This window comes from Garra rufa, chromosome 13 (assembly GCF_049309525.1).
Source record: "Garra rufa chromosome 13, GarRuf1.0, whole genome shotgun sequence".
Taxonomy (NCBI): Eukaryota; Metazoa; Chordata; class Actinopteri; order Cypriniformes; family Cyprinidae; genus Garra; species Garra rufa.
In genome coordinates, this window is record NC_133373.1 from 16275093 (window position 1) to 16294909 (window position 19817).

The following is a 19817-nucleotide window of genomic DNA, read 5'->3' on the forward strand; positions in this document are numbered from 1 at the left end:
AATAAATATATTAAAAATTCTTGGAAATTAATAAAAAATATATATAATTGAATACTTTAAGAGTAAATTATAAAAGACTGGAAAAGTCAAACAAAAAAAATCCAATAAATTCAGTAAATTCATTTGTTAAAATGAGATCCCTGAAGAACATTCAGATCATTAAACGTTTGGAATTCTAAATCTTACTTAATTTTAATTATTGTAGTTGGAGTAAAAAAGGCTGAGAACCTTTGTTTTATGTGCAACTGAGAAGAGTGTCGCAAATCAGTCACTTACGGGGGTTTCATCTGGGTAGTCGGCTCACTAGGTTTTGGGACAGAGCTGCTATGCGGATGAACAAATGGATGATTCTGCCTTAAATTCAACGCATAGTTTACTTATCCAGAGCATTCCATGTGCTGACATTTGTATTATTAATACATGAGCAAAGACTGTTTCACTGTAAGTGAATGCTGTAGCTTTTACATTTGTATTTGCTTGTTCGACAAAGGATTTTCTCAGCTCAAGACTGAAATGGCTTGATTTCACTGAGCTGGGCAAGTTTTGATAAATCTGAAGTCTGAATCTAGAATATTTTGTCTAAATTATGCTTGTATATGTTTCTTACAATATTGTTGTGGGCACATTTGTGATGTGTGATGGTTTTTAAAAAAATATTATTATTCAAAAGCATGTTTTACATTCTTTAAGTTAAAAACTTAAGTTTCATTATAGTTTAAGCTTGAAAATATTGTTATTACTGTTAAGATATAAATGATATGCTCTGTTGTCAGTGTTGGCTATTGTAATTTATTTGTAAAAATATACTGTATGACTTAACTAAACATACTTTGTGTAAATGATTTTGTTTTAATATTTAATAAAGACTCTGTTCTATAATATGCCTTGATGTCATAATATCTTGCAAATATTGATCTCCTACATCATAAACCATATACATTGGACAGACAGAAACAAGATTTTAGTGACAACACAGTTGCAGCCAATCAAAACATACTTTGCATTTAACATGCAGTTATGTGGAGATTAATTAATTTATATATTTATTTTTTCATAATCATCTTGTACACTGCCATGTCTTTGGAAAGGTTTAGATATTATTCTTTCAGTCACACTTTCTTTCTGACTGGCTCTTTAAAAACACCCACCTTATTTTAAAAGTAAAAGAGACAGACAAATGAAACGGAACAAAAATTATGCTTAACTGAGTTGTAATTACGCCCCTTTTTCTCTAGATTTCTTTGTTGAGGACTTTCGTGGGCGATGTTCATTGTGTACATGGGCTTTGATAGCACATTTCTTTGTCTCTTCGATTGAAAAGAGATGGGAGGGGGGTGTTCTGTACAACAAAAAAGAACTTGATTTACATTCCCAGAAGCTGTACCAGTGCTTGGCAGGCAGCTGAGAAATAGCAAAGTTTTAGGTAAGCTTAGGATTTAGTCTGGTTCTGTGTACATAAAATGCAGGTGTTGCGATGAAAAACCTTTATTTTTGTTGAATATCTATAAGCATCAAACAAGAATCACAACCCCTGTTTGCAATGTTAAATCGCTTTGTTCACACTGAAAGTGATTTGCAGCAACAGAGCAACTGGAAGTCATTCATTTTCAATACAAACGTCCAATTTTCAATGGTAGAATAAGTTAAGTTTGACTACAGCAGCCACCAATGAGACGTTAGCAGAGCTCACATGATCCACCTCCTGGGAGTTAAAGGTGCCATGGAGAATGGAAAACTGAATTTACCTTGGCATAGTTAAATAATAACAGTTCAGTACATGGACATGACATACCATGAGTCTCAAACACCATCGTTTCCTCCTTCTTATATAAATCTAGTATTTGCAAAAGACCACCGAAAAATAGGTCAATTCCAACATTTCCCAACAATTCACAACAATTCTGACTGTTACGAAACTTTCCCGAGATCGTTAATAGTTACGCCTCCAACATTTGCATCGTCCAATCATCACTAACGTCAGTACATCAGTAAAACAACGTGAGTCACTCAAGGGACACGGTTAGCTTAATGTTAGCGCTAGCCTGTTACATTGCTATACATTGGATTTCACTTACCACATAAACAGAGAGATGACTGCGCTGATGATGGTGAATGATGGAGAAATAACTGCGTTGATGATGGCGAATGATTTACAGATGCGACGGACACTAAAATAAAAGAAGAAATTGTTGAATAAAGTCATTATTTTTGTTTTCTTTTGTCTCTTTACATGTAATGTGTATTGCGAAAAGCGTTATACAAATAAATCTGGCTAGAATATGAATAAATAATAAATTTTTAGACTTCTAAATAAACCTGGCATTATACACAATGAATATTGATGGCTCTGTGATGAACTGCTAATGTTCCTCTTTTGTAAGTCCAAATGCAAGAACGCAAAAACAAAAAATGTTTAATTTTATTAAAAACTACAGTAGTTTGGTGCCAATAGCCTTGCGGGCAGCGCACCCACATATAGCACCAATGCGCTTCGGGTGTCGTAAGTTTGAGTCCCGGCTCATGGACCTTTCCCGATCCCATCCCCTTTCTCTCTCGTCCACGTCGCTTCCTGTCTAAATACTGTCCTATCATAACAAAGGCAAAAACACCAAAAATAAATCTTAAAAAAAAAAAATACTACTGTACTTTGGATCAACAAATGATGTGAGTTTGGGGCTGGGGCTATTTATTTGTTGACCAATTTCAAGGGGAAATTTGGAAATTTTCAGTAAAATTGTTCTTTTATTTTGTGATTTTATTTGAATTTAAATCAAGTTTAAATGGAAATCTCTTCAAGGGTTAGTTCACCCAAAAATTAAAAATTAACCTATTATTTACTCACCCTTAAGCCATCCTAGGTGTATAGAATATGAATTATTTCTTTCAGACGAATCCATTCAGAGTTATATTAAAAAATGTCCTAGCTCTTTCAAGCTTTATCATGGCAATAGGCGGGTGTTTCTCTTCAACAGGTCAAAAGAAGTCCAATAAAGCGCATCCTGTAGCAAATTGATGTGTTTTTGCATAATAATCACTCATTCACTATTCTAGCTTGCACTCACTGTTGTACACGGAAGCAGTTTTGGGTGGATAATGTTGGATGTTGGATGTAGCATGCGCCGTTCAGAAGTGACGAACGTGAACGCGCATGTGGAGAGATCAAAGAAAAACAACAAATTAGAAGTACAAAACCAGGATTTGTAAAGAAGAATGTGGGAGGATTTCTTTGCTAAAGTAAGAAAACTTTGCTTCCTTTAATCCTGTAAACAAACGTTGGTTGTCACGAGACTCACAAGTGCATGTGCAATGCCGACATCCTACGTCATCCGCCCGGAACTGCTTTTAAGTACAACCGTGAGTGCAAGCTAGATTAAAGTGATCATTAAGTTTTGAATATGGATATTTTTCCTCACAAAAACACATAGATTTGCTACAGAAAGCCTTTATTCACCCCTCGGAGCCATGTGAGGCATTTTTTTATTATGGATGGATGCACTTCATTGTACTTGTTTTGACCTTTTGAAGAGAAACACCCACCTACAGCTTGAAAGAGCCAGGACAATTTTTAATATAACTCCGATTGGATTCGTCTGAAAGAAGAAAGTCATATAAATCTAGGATGGTCTGAGGATGAGTAAATAATGGGCTAATTTTCATTTTTAGGTGAACTAACCCTTTAATCTGTTACCGTTGCAATTAAATGCAAAAACTGTAAGCACCCTGCTTATATTTAACATAAAATCTATTTATAAAATCTAACACAACTAACTGAAACATCCAGGTATCACTTGAGCACAGAGCAAAAAGAAAACAAATGTTGGGAAAATGGCAAAGCAGCCCAATCTCCTGTTGCCACAGTAACACCTGTGTGAAGGACCATAAAGACGGCCCACTTCTCCAGCAAATAAACTGTGAACGAGGCTTCATCCTTATCAACAGAAGCAGCCAGAGGAAGGGAGCAAACACAACTCTGGGGAGGGATCTTTACGAGCACTGATGGAAGAGCGTGGGAAGTCGCAGTACACGGATCCCAAAGCTGGGCTTTCCCTGCCCTCTGCCTGCTCTGAAATCAACTCACAGAGTGTTGAAGTAATCAGAGCAGACCCAGTACTGCCTAGAGCCTGTTTGCCTCTCTCAAAACCACTCTGAGAGCCTGCCGTTGGGTTTCCAGCCTCATCGTTGTCCAAATCAACTTGTTTGGATCTCACTCACAGTTCTTGGACCTTCTGGACTTGAGGAGCAAAGACATGAAACAGGTTGCATCTAGAACTGGAGATATCCAAGGAAAAGTGTTAATCCAGAGTCTGGCTTTGGCACGGTCTTGACAGGGGCAGTAAAAGGAGTGGGAACATGTCAGGCTGGGCACTATGACCGCCTGCGCGGAGCCCGTGGAATGTGCTGTGCTCAGCCTGACGTCCTCCCCGTGTCACGCTTAGAGTGCCCCTCTCGCCCACTACCTGGACGTCACACACTTTATGTGTGTTCTTGCTGACTACACCACACTTTCTGTCTAAGTGTGTTGGCATATTCTGGCTTTAGCTGTCAAGACATACAGGTTAGTGAGATACTGAATTTTACCATTCTTTCTTGACTATACAGAAATGTATTGGACACTTAAAGTGCATTAGATGAAGTAATACTGAATAACATTGTTTTTAAAATTAGAGTTAAAGTTTTAGACTTAAAGTTTTTGTCTGGTAGATAAAACATACAAAAATAAATAAATAAATTGATGGAGGGGCCTCAAATTTAGGATGTGCAATCTGGAATTTTGCGTTAGACTAAAGAAGATAGGATTGAAGAAAAAAAAGCAACCCTGAAATCTAAACTCCCTTTGTCTCTTTCGCTCATCAAGGCTGCATTTTTTTTTTATCAAACGTCCAACAAAACTGTAACATTGTAAATATACTCAAGTGTTATTTATTGCTTTAATGGCAGAGCTGATTATTTTAGCAGATATTACTACTGTACTTTTAGTATCAAATGATCCTTTAGAAATCACTCCAAAATGTGGAATTTTTGAATTTTATTATCAACATTGAAACCAGTTTTTGCTGCTTAACATGCAAAATAAAACTATGATACATTTTTTTAGAATCATATGATTAAAAAACAGTTCAAAATAACAGCATTTATTTAAAATAGAAATACTTTGTAACATTATAAATGTCTTTACTGTCACTTTTGTTCAATTTAATGAATCCTTGCTAAATAAAATAATATATATATATCTGGTTAATTCCATGCAAATGTCAACCTTACCATGAAAAACTAAAGTTTGTACCAAAGGTTTTTACTAAACTGATAGCACAGATGTCAACAATTAGTGGTTCAAATACCCATTTTGTTTTTTTTATTTTTAGTGCATGATTTTCCATAGTCTGAGTGCTATTTTCAGACTTGTCACATCCATAACAGTACATATTCCCTTATAAATAGACACATCAAAGTTATATGTTCTGTGAAGAGTCATCGTTTCTCTGTTTGTTGGGTATTATTGCGTCTGGTTTGTGCATTTTAATTCACAGAAATCCTACAAAGTATGTAGTCTCTCAAAAATGGTGTCCTTTTTTGTCACATGCATAACGCATGATTATTTCCCTGTTTTAACATAAAAAACTCATGCATAGACTGATATTTTTCTGATGTTTAGACTCTATCAACAAGGGTTTATTCAAATATAAACAGTTTGTTCGGACAGTATATTGTTAAAGCATATATTCTCTAAACATTAATATGTCACATCCATAACGCAAAATGTCACATTAAAAATGCTGGATTCGCCCTTTTTTGTTTGTTCAAATCTTACGTACCCCAGACGTCAACATGGTGGTCTATTATGGTTTCCACAAAAATATTAAGCAGCAAAAACTGTTTTCAACATTGCTAATAAGAAATGTTTCTTGAGAAGCAAAATACGCATATTAGAATGATTTCTAAATGATCATGTGACACTGAAGACTGGAGTAATTCAGCTTTGTCATAATAATAATAAATTACATTTTGTAAAAATTGGAAGAATTATTCACAGTATTAAATTGTTTTTGGATCAAATATGCAGCCTTGGATATGCAGCAGACTTTGTATTCCAAACATAGTTGAAACTGACCTCTGCATAAGCAGGGATTCATAAATCACTGCGCTATTGATAAAGAACAATGTACCTGCTTTGCCCACAAACTTTCACCTAAGTTTCGCTAATGTGACTGCACCTTTAGTGAAGGTGTTTCGAGTTGGACCAGTAAGCAATCACCTAGCAATGCAAAAAAAAAAAAAAACAAAAAAAAAAAAAACATTGTAACAAATGCATAGTGACGTGTTGAAAATTATGCAAAACAAAAATCTAACTGAATACCAAAATGGTGTTAAAAACTAATTCAAACACCTTAGCAGCATATCCACCCACAGAAATCTACTCAAACCAGTTAGTACCCTAGTGAAAAATAAGTATACTAAAATGTATTTGAAATACATTTATGTCATGCTAAGTATACTACAAATACATTTACATATTTATGTACTGAAAGTTTGCTAAAATGGAACAACTAATTTTGTCCCTAAAGGGTTAGTTCACCCAAAAATTAAAATTATTAAAAATAGTTCTGGCCCTCCCAAGCTTTATCATGGCAGTGGGTGGGTGTTTCTCTTCATCAGTCTAAAAAAAAAAAAAAAAAAGTCCAATAAAGTGCATCCATCCATAATTAAAAATGTCTCACATGGCTCCGGAGGGTGAATAAAGCTGAAAAATCTACAGGAGACCTCTGTTCACCCCCTGGAGCCATGTGAGACACTTTTTTTTTTAATATGGATGGATGCACTTTCTTGGACTTGTTTTAGACTGATGAAGAGAAACACTCACCCATTGCCACTATAAAGCTTAGGGGAGCCAGAACAATTTTTAATATAACTTCGATTGTCTCCGATTTGTCTGTAAGAAGGAAGTCATATATACCTAAGATGCCTGGAGGATGAGTAAATAATAGGCTAATTTTCATTTTTGGGTGAACTAACCCTTTAATGCACTTTAATTGTACAAAAGTAGTGCTCAAGTCCAACTAAAGATATACTGAAGTATATTTTAATGTGCTAAAGTGGAATTATTGCAAGTATACTTCGGGTCCAATTTAAATATCTTGCATTTAAAGACCAATATAATTCAAAGGTCATACAATCCTCGTCAATAGTGACATGAAAGCACATTTTAGGCTTATTATTAAGTATTGTGCATAGTGCACAACTAGTACTCCTAATCAATTTTAATTATAATTATCAAGAAGTCTTGAGCAATATGTCAGTAAAAATGTTAATAGATTTGAACTATATTTGAATAAATCTATTTTAGATATATTACTTTTTGACTAGGGTAATCACACTGCAACTTGTTAAAAACCACTTAGAACACCTTAGAAATCACACCAAAGTGTGCTACAAACTGCTTAAAGTATCTTGCTACAACAAATCTGCTCACTAAAAACCACTTAGAACACCTCACATCAGCAATCACACCATTGTGTGCAACAAATCGCTCAGAGCACCTTTGCTATAACAAATCTGCGCACTAAAAACCACTGTGAACACAGCAGCAACTGCACAGTAGCGTGCTAAAAAGAACACCTTGTGTCTGCACAATGCACAACTCAGACCACTTTAGAAACCACATGGCAACACGTAAAAAAAAAAAAAAATTCAACCACCTTTAGAAACCACATAACAATGTGTTAAAAACCCACTCAGGTAAACATCTTGCATCGTGGTGCCAATTCACCTTTACATGGGCAAGCAGAAAGTTGGAGTGACTCTTTTTAATACACTACAATGATTTTAAGTTTATCAGATATCAAGTCATATTCATTTGTGGACAAGCAGCTTTGCAGAAAATCACATCTGACTGTAGGTGACAGTGACAGCAGCAGTGACAGTGGAAGTAAATGTGTTGTTTTTCCTCAAATGAGTCTGTGATTGTGAAGAAGGGGTGATGGTGCAGGGCTGTGCAGATGTGCTTCCACCACCGGCTGGAACAAGCAGCTCTCTTTGTTTTGTGACAGATATACAGCCTCTGCCTGTGCCACTGCTTTGTGGGCCGCTGTTGTGAGATGCTCTTTCATCACTGAACCTGTTCACCTTGGATTTCAAGATGTTTAAATTACTAATTACTAATTTAGGTTTATTGATTATATGAGATGTAATGTAAAGATCTATAAATAAGGTTTCTGACAAATATAAAACCATTTATTTATTGCATGCTTGTTTTACAATAGTAAGAAAGAAACTAATGCTAAAACTAAGACTAATACAAACACATCCTGGACAATCAAAGCTCTAAATGGCTTGTTTTGCTGATGTGAAATGTCTTCACTCTGCGCTTAATAAGAACAATGAAAAATCAATAGGTATACTCAGTCTAAATAAAACCTTTTGCCACCCCTGCTAATGACAGCTGAGTTGTGAATATTTGTCAGCTATAAACATTCTGAAATAGAAATTGTATTTTGAATTATTTTTATGAAAATGAAATCTACAGTTTTAACAAACTAACATAAAATAATATGAAACTATTTTTGTCTGACATTGGAATACATTGTGACAAATGTCCATATATACAACATTTATTTAAGTGGCTTATAGAAGGGATATTTCACAACATGTCAGCAATTACTTAAATTTAAAATGTATTTTTGTAAGTCTTCTTCCAACTACCAGCAAAGTGATTTTTAACTGCATTTGTTTTGTAACTGTTATAATAATGTTTTATAGTCCACTTTCTATTATTTATATCACATTTTGAACAGGTGTTACTTTAGCTTTAAATATTAGTTTAAACCTTTAGTTTTTGTGTGGGAAATACAAATTATTTGATGACCATAAAAAGAATGGAAGTATTTATGCAAGTTGTGTTTAGTGAAAAACATCCCCATGAGAAAAGCGAATTTCCATTTTCTCTTCCCACGCCCTGCAAACAGCTAGAGGCTAAATATGCTGCTAGTGCACATGCTCAGTCCTGTGACTCAACGAAAGAGACTCAGACACTCTGCGCATGTGCTTATAGACTCAAAACATTTCTAAACTAACCTTAAAAAAAGTGTATAAGAATGAGTATGAGAAATGCTTTGAATTTCAATTGTAAAGGATTTATTTACGCAGTGCCACATTTACTATAAGACTGCTTGTCAAATCTAAGTGACCTACTGTTTTTCTTTTTAAACATTTGCTTGCAAGGAACACTGTATTCAATTCTGATGAACATTGTAAAATTCAGTCCATAACATTACACTGCTCTGCTGCTGTGTTCTTTGTGCAATATGCACTGTGTTCAGATGTAAGTAATGAGACAAATAAATAGTACACTGACGTTGGTAGCATGAACACATTGATTGTATTGTTTTGGAGGGTACACGCAATAGACAGCATAAAGTATAATCATATAGACTGATTTATTTCCTATAAGACACTGTAGTGGAGTATAAACAAGATTCATCTTCATGATTTGTCTGTCGACATACAGTGACATAATAAAAAATTATACTTGGAAAACAGTGTCAGAAATCATGGGCATTCTGAGTGAGTTAATGCATTAATAATCATTCATCTTGTTTATGATATGATATGATATGTATTATGCACTGCTGCAGTTTACATACAATTTCCCCTGCATTATGTCATTGTTAGTTTAAAATTGATACATTGTCAAAAAAGAATAATATCTCCTTTTTTTTACAGGTAATACATCTCATTTGTTATCAGATCTTCAAAAGCCAGTTGTGCAGCACACCAATAACACTAGGAGAATGCCTACTAGTAAATGACAATGCAGTGACCTCCAGCGATACGTTGTTACGTAGTATTAGACAAGAATTAAACATAAATGTTTATTGTAGATTACCTGTTTTTGTCCATTTAGCAGCTTTCTCTTACAGCGGCATACATTTCATTTGTTATCAGATCTTCAAAAGCCAGTTGTGCAGTCCACCATTAACACTAGTGAATCCAGCAGCAAGAACGCCTATAGTAAATAACACTGCATTGACCTCCAGCAATAAAATTGCTGCCGGTGTTACGTGGTATTACACAAGACTTAAACATAAATGTTTTTTGTAGATTATACCTGTCTTTGTCCATTTAGCAGCTTTCTCTTACAGCGACAGAAAGAGTGACAGAGAACATGTTTTTTTGTAGCAGCCATGCATGCAATTTCCTCCTTTGCTACTTATCAAAAATGAATCACACCAGTAACCTATTTCTACTTGCCGTATAGCCATAAATAATTGCCTGCCACATGTAATAAGAATTGATTTCCAGCTGCACATTGTGTATTTTATGCTGAAAAAAAGGTATTTATTATCTTCATCACCTCTGCTTGTATTTTACCTGAAATGACATTCCCTATACTCCGTTCTCTGACTGAATGACCTTCAAGTGAGGAGTCCAGCTGTACAGTGATTACTGATCACATGGAGAAATCCAGTCACTCACAATGGGAAGGTGTGGGGGTTCTTTTATAGGACACTGAAAATCTTTCAGACTTGTGCTGGGTTGCCAGGGAGATGTTATTTGAAGAAGAAAGAGGCAGTTTTACAGTAGTTTTGCTTGTTTTGACAGCAATTCTCTTTTCTTTCTCTTTTTTTTTCAACAGCTCTCTTCAGAACTGCACCATAGTGCACACTGCGCACCAGTGAAAGGGTAAGTAAAGGTTTTGTTTGTTCTGAGATGAATGAAACAGAATGCACTCTTTCAATGCACTTGTCTCGATCAATTCATGAGATTCATCACCATTTGAAGGATAACAAAAGATAGAAGCAATTTTCATTCCCTTTCCAATTTCCAAGCTGTCAAATGGTTTGCACAGATAAGGAAAAAAATCAATTAACTCAGACAAAACAGCCCAGATAATTGGCTAAAATTATACCTTGCAGCGGTTGTGTGCCATTTTTATGCATTCTTGTAACAGCATCGCCCATGCCAAAGGGTTTTTCTGCAGTGGCGAAGTCAAAAAACAATTAGCCTTTCAACCGCTTCAAAGTCACTTCCCCCCAAAACGCTGACTGGTTCAGGGTGTACTAAAACATAAACGTCCCAAATAAGGATAGGGTGGGAAAAAATTGCGGATTTCCCTTTCAATCATCAGACCCGTGCCTCATCTGTCAGACCGTCACGCTTGTTCGCTCAGTTCAATTCTCATTCCGTTTTATCGCAGCCTTACGGAGCCAGTGCGGAGGAATTATCTGCTGTCAGGTCCTGCGCCGGGCTGATAGGGAAAGCAGTGCACCGAGGGCCACCGCAAGGTGAGAGGGACGGCCGCAGGGGGAAGGGAGAGAAAAGTCAGGGACCGAGGATGCCGTCTTCCACCATGCAAATGTTTGCATTCATTCTGGCGGTACTCGGAGTCGTGAGTGCCACGGTGGCCACGCTGCTACCCAACTGGAAGGTGAGTGCAGATGTGGGCTCCAATATCATGACTGCCATCTCGCAGATGCAGGGACTGTGGATGGACTGCACCTGGTACAGCACCGGCGTCTTTAGCTGCTCGCTTAAGTACTCGGTGCTGGCGCTGCCGGCTTATCTCCAGACTGCACGCACCACTATGGTGCTTTCCTGCATGATGGCGACAATGGGACTCTGTCTGGCTGCCCTAGGGCTGAAATGTACTCGCTGGGGTGGTAGTTATCGCTCTAAGGGACATACGGCGATTTCCGCAGGGGCTTGCTTCGTCATAGCAGGGGTCCTGTGTTTGGTGCCCGCATCCTGGTTCACCAATGAGGTCATCACTACGTTTATGGATTCCAAAGTGCCCAAAAGCAGCAAGTACGAGCCAGGCGCAGCGGTGTACGTGGCATTTGTGTCGGCAGGATTCCTTTTAGCTGCAGGCGTAATCTTTTGCTTATCATGTCCTGGAAGAAGAGGCGGTCCGTTGGATTCAGGCTCGTCCCACCCTGACAAGCCAAAACAGCAGAAGCAGCGCCAGGAGCAGCCGACCCGCGACCAACAAAAACAGCAGCACCGCGAACAGCAAAGTCAGACTGAATCGCCGGAACGAGAGCAGTCGCATCGAGAGAACCTTCACCAAGAAAAGCTACAAGCGAATGATCGCCAGCAAGAGAAGTCGGTGCCGGACAGGTTAAACCTGGAGAAGGACAAGCAGTACTACTCTCCATCCCGAACCCGAAATCAAGATGCCAAGGCCGTCTACAGTCTGCACGATTATGTGTAAACAACAGTCATCGACTCCAGGAGCATGTGTATTTAGGGTGTTCTTGATTATCAGACTGCCTTTCTTTGTGAGCGGCAAAAAGAGGAGGGGAAAAGCGGTGGAGCAGCAGGAGGAATAATGACTTTGATGGCGTTATCAACCCTTCTCATCTGTGCTTTCGCTTACAGCAAGCGAAACAGAGTGGAGATATTTCCGAATCCCCGGAACAGACAAAATAAGGATTGTGAGTTCTGGGTACATGGTTTTTTAATGCGACTACAAGTATGAAGGGGGCCAAATGGTGACGCATCATAAAAAAAAAGCAAGATAAGAAAGGGAATTCCTTAAGATGTTAATGTAAGGAAAGTTCTGTAGATGCATTGGATTGATAAAATTAGCTTTTTGTTGTTGACCAATTATTTCATTACCTTGTCAAACTAAAACGCAAACTCTCCTAGAGTCCTATAAGCAATTTTATCAGGCTTTTGGTAAATGGAACAAAGTTCTAATTTAGAAGCTTGTAGATGATACATTAAGCATTATGTGCATGCTGTTCGTAGATAATGCAGTTAATAATGCCGCAAAATGGCTTGCAGTTGTGAAAGCACAGAAGGGATAATCAAGCTTGCACCTGAGGATGCTTCACCCCATCAGCTGTCCATTAAATGGTGCGTGTCCTTCAGAAAAGGGATTTTGAAAAGTCCATATTTTTCAAAGAATGGTGATGGGGGGAGGCACAGAGGCAGAGATCGTCTGAGGTAATGATGCTCTTTGCTTTTCCATTAGGTTCGCTACGGATGGGTGCACAGTGCTCATTTATTGCGAGCAGGCACAGATACACCAACACACACACATAAGCTTTCCTTTCCTCCCTCATACTCCTGCTAGAAGGGTAATGGGGGCTTGCACCCAATCATCATGATGCTGTGCATCAGTGTGTCGTGCCTGCAGGAAGTGCAGTTGGACCTGTTCTAGGGCAAACAGGACGCAGTAACACGCTGTTCACACTTTTGTTGAAAAGTAGAACCAAGGTGACAGAAATCTCAGCGGTGGCTTCAGACTCCCCCGCTGGGCAACAATTACACCTTTGGTCTACCTCTCAATTCGGTCAAACCATCCGCAGTATTTTCTGATTGCTAAGCTTGTACTTACAGTCAAGGCATTGAATGTTTTTTCGAAGAGTCAGTGGAAGACAGCAATGTAACGTACCACATTTGACTCAAGCTAATACTAAGTGTCATTGTCTGTGCTGTTTCCGTCATAACGATGGTCAAGGGCTCCTATTGTCTCCAGAGAGACGCCACAGCAAGACATTTTCTGCCTTTCGTTTCTGTCTTACATACAAGCACACATATCGCTCTTTGTGTTTGATACACATGTATGGAATGCTTTAGAAACTGACAAAATGGCTAAGAGTGACAATGAACGAGAGCAACAAAACCAAGTGCCAATGGACCTTGTTTTGCTTTATTGTGCATGTACTGTAGGTTTGATAGTTATAGGGTCCAAAAATCTGAGTCCAGTGGTGAAAATGCTGCTATTTTGCATTACTTTTAAAAATCAGTATACTTTTCATTAGACATTCAATCAAATGGTTTTAAAATTTTACTTTTGAATTTGAATTTTGAATTTCTGATCACTTACCATTTACCTAAAAATATTACAGACTAAATATTCTTTCTCAGGTTTTTTATGATGTTTCTTTGTTTTAAATGTTTTATTTATTTTCAATGACAAATAAATCTCAGATTTCCATTATGGTCTCAGACGTTTGGACTGCACTGTAAACAATAGGCTACGTTCACACACTTAAGTTGAATGTGGGCCAAATCTATTTATTATCATGTGAAAAATGGGTTTTATAGATACACTGCCGCTCAAAAGTTTGGGATCACAAAGATTTTTTGTTTTTTAAAGACATTAGAATTAGAATGTTAAACATTAGAATGTTTTTTAAAGAAGTCTTTTCTGCTCACCATTGCTGCGTTTATTTGATAGAATTTATTTCTGTGATGCAAAGCTGATTTTTCATAAGCCATTACTCCAGTCTTCAGTGTCACATGATCCACATGGTCACCCTGGACCACAAAACCAGTCATAAGGGTCTTTTTTTATTATTGAGATTTATAACAGTGAATAACTGAAAGTGGAGTAAATTAGCTTTCCATTGATGTATGGTTTGTTAGGATAGGACAACATTTGGCCGACATACAACTATTTGAAATCAAAATCAAAAATTAAGTTTTGATATATTTACAGTAGGAAGTTTACAAAATAACTTAATAGAACATGATCTTTACTTAATATCCTATTGATTTTTGGCATAAAAGAAAAATCGATAGATTTGACCCATGCAATGTTTTTTTTTTTTTACTTTTGCTTATTGCTACAAATATACCCGTGATACTTAAGACTGGTTTTGTGGTCCAGGGTCATATTTATAATCCATGTTGGAAACAGTTGTGCTGCTTAATATATATATATATTTTTTTTGGGACCTGTGATAATTTTCTCAGGATTCTTTGATAAATAAAATGTTAAAAAGAACAGCATTTATACAAAATAGGAATATTTTCTAACAATATAAGTCTTTACTATCACTTCTTATCAATTTAACGCATCCTTGATGAATTTCAATATTAATTTCAAACAAAGACAAAAAGAAATAATTTACTGACCCCAAACTTTAAATGGTAGTGTATATTATTACAAAAGATTTCTATTTTAAATAGATGCAGTTCTTCTTTGTTTTATTTATTAAAGATTATTGAAAAATATATCACACATTAAAAAAAAAAAAAAAAAAAATTATATATATATATATATATATATATATATATAATAAGTAGAAAATGTAATGATGCTGAAAATTCAGCTCTGCATGACAGAAATAAATTATATTTTAAAATATATTAAAATAGAAAACCATTATTTTAAATTGCAATATTATTTCACAATATTAATTTTTTTCTGTATTTTTAATCAAATAAATGCAACCTTGATGAGCAGAAAAGATTAAGAATCTTAGTGATTCCAAATTTTTAAGTGGCAGTGTATCTGTCGTATAACACATTGATTCAGAAATTTCCAACTCCTCTCTTGACTGTTTTTATATGTGAATAGATTTTTCTTTTTTAAAGTGATTTAGTTGTGGTTGGGATTGCGAGTCTTAGAATTTTTAATCCAACACAACATTCCAAATGTTTATTTAACTTATACGTTATTTTATCAAATAAATGTATTAAATAAAATAATAATTTCATTACATAAAGTAATATACAGAAGAGTGCAAAAATATTTTTTAAATATATTTTGATGCTAATAGAAATTACAACTCTTCCAATGCCAAATTAAAGCAAAATATTATATATTAATTTATATTATGAGACGTTGATGTTATGATGAACATGCCAGGGAAGTATGTTTTCCACCTATTCAGTCCAGGCCACATGTAAAAAGTCATGTGATCAGCTGCACGAAAAATCTGAATTAGGTTTGGTTTGTGGTGTGAACGTAGCTCTGGGAGTCCGTTTATATCAGCAGATGTACATTGTTTTTGAGAGACAATGATGGAGAAATAATTGCTATCTTTTGTTACAAAACTCCTCTTCATGACACAGCGAATGTTGACTATATCGAATGTTGCTTTGTGTTAAATTTGTTGTTTTGAATTGTCTATTTTGGCTTGACAAAATAAGGGCTTCATTTAGTGAATTTATAAGCTGATGTGTGGCCAGTAATGATGTGAACCTATCAAAACCAATTAAAGCACATGCACAACATAAATGTTTGTTTTTATCATGTAGTGACTCTGGAAAATACAAGTGTAACACCACCTTCTGTTTTCTGATTTCCACCAATTCTGAGCTAATGCTCACATCAATGACTTTTTGTACAACTGGCTCTTCTATTTCACATCATTCCTTCTTTGTTGTGAGTTCGTGATCTGACTGCAAATGCCTCTCATAATGGGGGTGTGTGGTACGAGGTGTCTTGGTTGGCTGCGTCGGCCAGGAGTCAGGCCTGTCCAAATGAGAATCTGCATACTCCGTGAGTGAATTCAAGCATCAAATAAGCTCCATTTACACAGCTGACTGCCCATCACACAGTGCAGCCACTTTTTCACTCAGCATTCATGATTAAGCCAGGCACACTTCACACACCCCCTCTTACTGATCAGACTAAGGTTAAATCAGCTGTCATATTCATCTGCTACTTTACATGTGCTTTGTTTACACAGATGGAGACATTGTTTATTCTCGATCACGACACTGAAAATGATTCTACAATTCAAATGCTGAAAATAAGAGACTCATCAAAAGAACAGAAGCTGTGCCGCATTGTGTTTATGAGCTCTTGGGATCAGCAATAGTGACATACTCACGTCTTTACTCTTCTTTCCATGAACGCAATGACGTTTGGTATTTCGTATCTCAAAAAGAAAAAAAACCCATCAAAATTAAATTCTAAAGCCACTTAGCTTATATCTGATTTGTGTTTTTCTAGAGCTATGATCAATATTTTCTTATCAAGTTACTTTTACTTACGGTATAGAAGAAGATTAATATAATTTCCAAAATGTCCACTTCCATGTGGTAAGTTATTTATTTTATTTTATTTTGTGGGGTTAGATAATTTCAAAAAGAATATTTAGCTGATTTAAGCAACAATTTATGCTTACTTACCATTTCATATATTATTTATTAAAAAAAAAGGTTCTTAACATGTTTGTGTTGTGTATTAAATATGATTATTAGGTATTTAATTTTGTTTAAAACATCATTGTACTGCATTTTTATTATCTATTATGCTCACCACAATACAAATGACCATCATTTCATTTAGTAATTTAATATTTAAATTAATTAATATGTAAATATTATTTTACTAAGATTATTGGTGCAGGGACATTTATAACGGCAATTGTAATGCATGCATCATTGTTTTCACTGTTTTATATGTAAGGAATATTTGTCGACGGGCAGTTGAATTCTTAGAAAATAATGCACCCCTGAGGTGGTGATGTGGCCACGACACGAAGTGGAGTTATTATTTTGTCTCCACAAGACAAAATAATAACTGAATTTATAAAAATAACTCCATTCAAAAGTTTACACACCCTTGAATCTTAATACTGTGTGTTGTTTCCTTGATGATCCACAACTGTTTTTATCTTTTGTGATAGTTGTTAATGAGTCCTTTGTTTGTCCTGAGCAGTTAAACTGCCTGCTGTTCAGAAAAATCCTTCAGCTCATGAACATTATTTGGTTTTCCAGCAGCATCTGCATATTTGAACACTTTCCAAAAGTGACTATGATTTTGAGATCCATCTTTTCACGCTGAGGACAAATGAGAGACTCATACATAACTATTACAAAAGATGTAAACATACACTGATGCTCAGGAAAGCAACACAATGCATTAAGAGCCAGAGGGTGTAAACTTTTTGAATTGGATGATCAGGGTAAATTGAATTTATATTGTCTTCTGGAAGACATGTAAATATTTATGTAGCTTCTGAAGTGCAATAGTAAATGGAAAAATAAATAAATCTGTAAACAAAATAAGAAAAACTTACACATCATCCTGTTCAAAAGTTTACACCCCTGGCTCTTAATGCATTGTGTTGTCATCTTAAGCATCAGTAAATGTTTTCTCCTTTTGTTAATAGTTGTATGCATGTATGAGTTCCTCAATTGTTCTCAGTGTGAAAAGATGGATCTAAAAATCATACAGTCACTTTTCGAAAGTGTTCAAATATGCAGAAGATGCTGGAAAAACCAAATAATGTGCAGGAGCTGGAGGATTTTTTTGAAGAACAGCAGGCTGATGAACTGCTCAGGACAAACAAGGGACTCATGAACAACTATAACAAAAGATAAAAATAGTCGTGGATTATCCAGGAAACGACACACAGTATTAAAATTAATGGGTATGTAAACTTTTGAACAGAGTTATTAGATGTAGTTATTATTTTGTTTTGTGGAGTATCTGTAAACATCTGTGATGTTGAATAGTTTAGGACAGTACTAAACAAGAAATACAGTTTTCATAATCCCTCTTACTTTGTTAAAATTATTAACATGTAGCAAATTCTGGGTATGTAAGGGTATGTAAATTTATTAGCACAAACGCACACACACAACTGCTTTGACTAACACAAAATAATTAAATAAATAAAAATGCTTGGAATGTTTCAACGATTATAAATAGAAAGGAAAAAAATGGTTGAGAGAGACAAAAAGCATCAAATGTGTATTTTTTATGTCTAAATATTTGATTGAAACATCAATAGTTCGATAATTAATTCATAAATAGAATGAATTACCGATTGAATCATCTATTTATTTATTGGCAATTTTATTTTATTTATTGAAAAAAAAAAGTCTATATTGTATTTATTACAAACTATGAACCTATCATGAAACAATGCAAACAAGCTATTTGTAAGATGTGAAAATCATTTAATTAGTGACCTCTACTGTGAACAGTTGAGCTCACCCGCTGCCAACCCCCCTAAAGCGCAGTTATTTCAAACGGGCTGCATATGACAACTGCTCCTGTGAGGCTGAACACAAAGACTTCTCCATCTGTCTCCCATAATGAGCTAAATGATCTAACACATTTAAAAGGGGTCATTTTGCAGGTGTGCCATGTTGAAGTGGTGTATTTTTAGTGCTCAACTTGACATTATGACAAATGGAGTTTGACTTCCCTGCAGGCAATAACAGAATCAATTCCTGCGTGTATTCTGCCACCATGTGACAGTTTTCCCCTTTTTCATCTATTGCTTTATTGCTATGGGCAAGAACTAACACCAATACCTAAAACATGGGAGAATGAGTCTAGAACATAAATTATATTTTGAACTACAGTATTTGAAACCAACATAAATAACCACCGTTACAAGTAGCCGCTTTTATCCACATAGGTTGTAACATATAAATGACTTGTACCACATTCTGCCAGTAACTTTTTTTTTCAAGCCATGCAGGCGCAAATGGTTCATTAAATCAGCAGGGAAGGGAAGACAGACCATGAAGTATCTATACTTTCAAGAGGATCAATCCTCAAATTAAAATAATCCTAGGTTTTAACTAGTGATTTTATTATGTATTTGGCATTAAAGTGCATAAAAATCTCTGAAGTACAATCATTTTTTTTTTTTTTTTTTACAGAATTCTAATACAGATTCTGATTGTAAACCTACATAATATTTATATAAAAAAGCGTATGCATTCATACAAATGTGATGTTAAATTGCTAATTACTCATTATTCTCAGATGTTAAAAACAAAATCTAGATGATGTTAAACTAATATTGTTTAAAATACACATCCTTTATGTTGGATTTACATTAAGTTGGGTTTCAATGTGTTATATTTATCATTACACATTTTAATGAATTGCACCTAACATCATTGACTGCAAATAATCACATAAAATTGAGCTGTTAATATGTTAACATTTTTTAATAAATTCATAACATTAAAATGTTCTACTGTTAACCACTGTTGTAGCTTATGTGATAAATAACATGGATTTTTTTTTCTTAATTTCATTCATTTACTGTAGATTTCCTGCAGTAGGAAAACTTACCAAGATACTTGCTACCAAATGTACAGTGTGTGCG

At 35.5% G+C, this 19817-nt stretch overlaps 1 protein-coding gene across 1 annotated transcript; it reads left to right on the forward strand.

Annotated features, from left to right (window-relative positions):
* The first annotated feature begins 10846 nt into the window (after nt 1-10846).
* Nucleotides 10847-14859, forward strand: cldn20 (claudin 20). Its single transcript, XM_073816820.1, has one exon. It carries the CDS (start codon nt 11330-11332, stop codon nt 12203-12205), a length of 876 nt encoding a protein of 291 aa, XP_073672921.1. The 5' UTR covers nt 10847-11329; the 3' UTR covers nt 12206-14859.
* The last annotated feature ends 4958 nt before the right edge of the window (nt 14860-19817 follow it).